This window comes from Malaclemys terrapin, chromosome 2 (assembly GCF_027887155.1).
Source record: "Malaclemys terrapin pileata isolate rMalTer1 chromosome 2, rMalTer1.hap1, whole genome shotgun sequence".
Classification (NCBI taxonomy): domain Eukaryota; kingdom Metazoa; phylum Chordata; order Testudines; family Emydidae; genus Malaclemys; species Malaclemys terrapin.
The window spans coordinates 234,630,823-234,636,822 of NC_071506.1; the positions used below are offsets into that span (position 1 = coordinate 234,630,823).

Consider the following 6,000-nt stretch of genomic DNA (forward strand, 5'->3'; position numbering starts at 1 on the left):
AGACACTGAGGAAAATGTCTCCCTCTAAAAGGACACTTTCAGGATTTTAAAAACTCTCAGTAAAGTAACATAGGAGAAAAACAGAGATTTCCTTAACATTTCATTGTTTATACTGGCCAGATTGTGGCTGGCCCCTTGTGTGAATGTCCATGGAGGGAGGATGCATGGAACTTTGCTTGCCCTGCGCCTTTGCACCCGTACAAAAGCCAGTCACAATTGTACAAAGGACTGTTGGCTGTGGGGTATGACTGGGCCCTTAGCTAGCTAGCCTGCACACTGCTATCAGTAAGGCTAAGATTTTGTCATGGATATTTTTAGTAGAAGTCAGGACAGATCACGGGCAATAAAGAAAAATTCACAGAAGCCTGTGACTTGTCCCTGACTTTTACTAAAAATATCAGTGACAAAATGGGGAGCTCTGGGCAGCTGTGGGGGCCGGCTGGGAGCTCTGGCGGGCCCCACCACCTGTTGGGACTCAGAAGTCCAGGGTCCCCCTCCACCTGCGTCACAGAGCTGCAGGGTCCCTGCTGCCCAAGGCGGCTGGGAACTGCGGGGAGGGTGAAGGGGGGGGCAAGCCAGGAGCTACGAGTTCACCCCCCTATGGTGGCTTGAGCCCCCTGCTGCCTGCGGTGGCCAGGAGCTCTGGGGTCACCCTGCTGCCCACAGGAGCCGGGAGCTGTGGGGTCTCCCTGGCCCGCGGCAACCAGGAGCTGTGGGGTCCTCTGTCGCACAAGTTGGCTCAGACCTCGGGGGGCCCCCACCGCCGCAGGCAGCAGGTACCCTGCAGCTCCCAGCCACGGTGGACAGCAGCGGGACCCTGCAGCTCCCTGCCGCTGCGGGCTGAAGTCATGGACATCTTTGGAAGTCACAGATTCCTTGACTTCCACAACCTTCATGACAAAATCGTAGCCTTGGCTATCAGGGATACTAGCGTGTATAGCATCCTGCAGTGCAGCTGCGAGCCCTGAGCCATCCTACCCTGTGCTTGTAGAATGGGTTCTGTATCTGCTACAGAATAGGCACTGCTCCATGTCAATATGGCTCCTGCCAGACAGGCAGGACTTTGCTAAATATAAATATCCTAGAAAGATTCCTAATAGATGTGCATCTTAATAGTGGTTACAATCTATTTTGTTAGGATAGTATGCAATATAAGAAGGAGAAAAAGCTATTCCTTCCTATAGTATACAATGCTTGAAGTTATGCCTTATTCTCACATTTGTATCTTTTAGCTGTTTGCTACCCTCCCTGTAAGAATGGTGGTCACTGCATGAGAAATAATGTGTGCACCTGTCCTGATGGGTACACTGGCAGAAGATGTGAAAAAAGTAAGACAACATCAAAATGCTTCCAGGATTCAGAAGCAATTGGTGAAATGCTCTCGGGTTCATTATTTGTACTAATCAGTAAATGATATTTAATTTAAGGTATCTGTGACCCAATGTGCATGAATGGAGGCAGATGTGTGGGGCCAAACATTTGCTCTTGCCCCTCAGGGTGGAGAGGAAAACGATGTAATACACGTAAGTATCTTATAACTAACATGCTAAAATGTATTAAAGAAAATATTTGGCTAAATAATGTAACTGACAGTTCTGTCCAGCAAAAGACATGAAGATAGTACCAAACAGCTTGTAAGGTGGGGTCGGGGGATGGGACACTTTTTCCTCTGACTACAGACCCATATCAAAATGCAGGATGTGATATCTGTACTACTGAGCCAAAGCCATGGAGGTTTCAGTTTAAACTATGAAAACAGGACATACTTTCTGTTCGAGAGTAGCATGTAATGTTTTTTTCTTCTATTTCAATTATTGTTGACATTAAAAGCCCCATGTTTCCAGTGCTTACATCCAAAGTATGTCTGTAAGAGCCTTTTCAGAAAGTTCCAGTTCTGGCCCTAATCCTGATTTCATTGACAGCAGGGTAAATCAGGAGGAACTTCATTTAAATCAATAGGAATTACATTGATATGAAAGCAAAATCCAGCCCTAAATATCTTTTCTTTCAGAAACACATGTCATTAAACACATATTTGTACTTCCATGTATACATTAATTCTCCTAATATTTTCTGCTCTTAAAAATATCAGGACAAATTCAGCCTCTAGTTACACCTACACAACCCTTTTGACTTTAACGGGGTCAAGTCAGCAGGGAATTTAGTTTAAAAGTTCTTTTGTATTGGACAAAGCATCTTTTAAAAAAACCCTGACATTTTCTTTTTGTCAACACAGCTAAAACTCCTGTCTAAACCCTAAGTATCTCACATCTTTACAACTATAACCTGTTCTTCTGTGGCTTACCTGGCACTCACCTTGTCCCACTTCTAGTTAATTCAAATTGCAGCTAAGAGCATCCTCGTTGCTCCTTGTTCTGACCACCTGATCACCACTTCAGATCCCTTGGCTGTGTTGTTCCTCCCACCCCAAATTTCAAGCTTCTTGAACTTGTCTTCACCTTCCAGGATGTTCATTGCTCTGCTTCTCTCTCCTTATATGTTTTTGACTCTATCACATTGCCCCTTGTGCTTACATAAAGCCCTGGCAAGCTTTGTTAAAGTTTTTTGAAGTTGGGCTCAAATTCTGTAACCTCTTGTACATTTGAAAACCTTGAGATTTTATCTCTCAGTGCATTACTCCTTCTCTGTCAATGATGCCAGAATTGATTGTCCACTTATCTACTTCCCTCACAATGGTCTTTGCACCTTCCCCCCTGCTGGCCTTTATGTATAGAACACCCTTCTTGAACTGATCCATAAAGCCACTGAATTTCTTCTTCAAAACCCCCATCTTCCAGGGTGCCTACTAGAATTTGGCCATCTACTAAGGGACAGGTTGAAGGCAGCTGAATATTGGTGATGTGGAGTGTTCTTTTATTTTTAAAGTGTATACTATTTTATAATCATTAAATACCATATATGTTAAAAATGGTATGTGCTTTGACTATATTCCTTTTCCCTGCTCTCTCTATACTGCTTGTCTTCTTGGGCTACACCTTCACTATGAACTAAGGGTGTGATTCCCCTGTTTGTGTACACACCTCGCACTAGTTCTCATTGAGCTAACACGAGTGCAAGTATCAGTCTAGCCTCAGTAGTAGTTTTAGCAGCAGCGGAGATATGGCTGACCTATGCCAAGTACATACCCACCAATTTCATGCTAGTTTGTACTCAGCACAGCTCAGTCATGTCTCCACTGCCACTACCAGTGCTACTGAGGCTTCACTGCTATTTATACCCGCGCGAGCTCAATAAAAACTAGCATGAGGATGTGTACACAAGCAGGGGAATGACATCTTTAGCTCATAGTGTAGACATAGCCTTAGATTGTCAGCTTCTCAGGGATGAGCTGGCGTCTTCCGGGATGTGTGTGTGGGGGGGGGGGAGGTCAGCACTCCACACATTATGGGCAGTATTGGAGTGCAATAATTTAACATATTTTTGGGGGGGGGTATGAAGCTATTTGTCTTCAGAAATGTAAGAACGGCGGAGAATGTATCGGACCAAGCATGTGTCATTGCCTGCCACAGTGGGAAGGGGTTCAGTGTCAAACACGTAAGTCTGATATGATTTTTAACTCTTAAAAAAAAAGACATTGATGTTGCTTCAACAAAGTTAAAGACTGTTAAGTGTACAGACATACATCAGACCCTTGACTCTGTCTTCATTTGATTTTGCATTTTGGCCCCAGTGTTGACGCAGAAGTGGGATGAAGCCTAGAGGTGGCTGTGTACCATTTTGCAGCCCAACAGTAGCTGGAGGTGGCCAGGGAGCATTGCAGTCCTTGGTGATCTGCTCTACACACTGCTGCAACAACCCTTAGGGGCCATAGCAATAGCTCTGAACAGTCAGATCACAGTGTGCTCTGGCCAAGCCCCAGCCATGCCCCCTTCCCTCTCTCAGTTATGCCCCAAGTATGTATCTACCATGAGGGCTGTGAAGGTAGGTGGCATAGGGCCATTCTGCTGGCTCTATAGCACCATGGAATCCCCCTTACACTGGGTGTATTCCTCAGTGAAGAGATCTATTGGGCTTATGGCCCCTGTCTGTCAGCAGAGTGCATACACAGAGGTCATGATATAACCCAGTATTGGGGCCCTTTTCTTTACAAAGCAGTTACTTTGTTTTTGAGATTAAAGCAATATACCTTTGCGTATTTCAGCTGTGTGCAGTCAGAAATGTCTCTTTGGTGGTAGGTGTGTGCTGCCTAATGTGTGCTCTTGTCGTCCTGGTTATACTGGAGTCATCTGTGCAAAGAAACTACAGGTAATTACATTATGAGTACACAATATAATAAAGGAACAGGGGGCAAAAAAAATGGAAAAACTGCTGTGGTTTTGGTTTCACAAAAACTTGTTTTGTAACTTGTTTGAAAGCCACATTTTGTTTTTCAAAACTAAAAAGATTGGTAATTCAAATCCAGGTTCCCTTTTCACCAAAGAATCTAATTTGGGGTGGGAGTTGTTAGCTAATTACTAGGGATGGGCCATCTCAGTTGATGTGAGAATTCATACAACTTTTTGAAAATGTAAAGCTCTATTTGTGTGAAGTATAGTTATTTTGTTGGATTTTAATGTCTGTAATGCAAATTTTTGAAGGGAGCTTAATTTATATATCAGTACCTGATTATAAAAAATTCAGTGCCCATAAACAAATTTGATACAAAGATCCACTTTATGGACATCTTGAAAGGTTTCATCTATTATTAAATTTTGTATAGATTGTGTAAATAGATTATTTGGTCTGAGTAATAAAGGTTTTCTATTCAATACCAACAATACAGTATATACCATTGCAAAGATTATTTGCTTCCAAGTATCCTTCTCTCTATTTTTGGAAAGGTAGCTTATTTTTCAAAAAACTAAACAAGCTTTATGGATCAGTATTCAATATTCCATTTCTGAGTGGCTTGGGAAGGCAAATATTCATTGGAAACTGCTTGTTAAAGTTTATGATGAAAGCACAGAGTGTTCTGAGTAGCCACCAATTTCTGAGTACACTAAAATCTTTTATTTTTCCCAAGGTACGGAGACATCATGGTTGAAGAAAATCAAGTACATGGATTACAAAACCATGCTGTATGGACTAAGAGGCACATGAAACTAGAAAGAGGCTTTGAAGGCAATAAGGAATGAAGTTTATTTAAACAAAGGGAGTGATATCCTGAAGCATGCCTTTAAAGTATTCATTATGATTTTAAAGCCAAGGACATTAATTTTTAAACAGTGGTAGAACAATAACATACTAAGAGCAGAAATGTAATAATCTGTTGTAAAGCCTCATTTTATTGTTACCTCACACTCAGAAACCACAGCCTCTGACTCTCTATTGGACTTTTAGGTATTGTAGATGATACAAACACCAGATCCCTGGTCAGCTAATATCTGGAGAAGTAGTCATTGGAGCAGTGATTTGTAGTGAATGTCCTTCCTTGGGACCTAATCTAAACATCTCCTAGCAGCAGGAAGGCATCACCTGACAGGATCAGGTCCTGAAATATAGCATTTTGTTTTCACATACTGATTTTAAAGAGCAAGTTCTGTTGGTTTAAGAATCCCCTGCCTGTAATGAACAGGTGAAAAAGGGTTTAGGTTCCTATTGCATTATTCACACATGCAATAGTGTCTTGAGAATATTGATGAACTCAACATCCATTTCTAATTATATTTAATGTGAAACTGTTATGTTAGGGGAGGTTGAAACAGTTCAGTGCTTACATCTGACTGCACCTATGCCTCTGTGCATGGTCATCATTTCAAAATATCTATGAGAGAATGTAATTGCCATAAACATAAACAATGGGCTTTTCAGATAAATACTTTTAAAAGTTAATGATAAGTGAAAATACGATATATTAAAGTAAAAAAATCTTCTCAACTCAGCAATTTTCCTCAGGTTATCTATAATTTATAGATATAAGTTATCTATCAGCCCTTTTAGGAAACAAGGACTGTAACTAAAGAGCCATGATCATCTTAAAAAAAAATCACAAATAAACAT

At 41.6% G+C, this 6,000-nt stretch overlaps 1 protein-coding gene across 1 annotated transcript in view; it reads left to right on the plus strand.

Moving 5' to 3' along the window:
* Window positions 1–5,538, plus strand: part of VWDE (von Willebrand factor D and EGF domains) — a 69,217-nt gene extending 63,679 nt beyond the window's left edge. Inside the window, exons 27-31 of the mRNA XM_054019118.1 lie at window positions 1,233–1,328; window positions 1,428–1,523; window positions 3,460–3,555; window positions 4,197–4,266; window positions 5,024–5,538. Of these exons, the coding sequence (XP_053875093.1) occupies window positions 1,233–1,328; window positions 1,428–1,523; window positions 3,460–3,555; window positions 4,197–4,266; window positions 5,024–5,135 (470 nt within the window). The 3' untranslated portion in view covers window positions 5,136–5,538. The remainder of the gene's footprint in view (window positions 1–1,232; window positions 1,329–1,427; window positions 1,524–3,459; window positions 3,556–4,196; window positions 4,267–5,023) is intronic.
* Window positions 5,539–6,000: the final 462 nt, after the last annotated feature.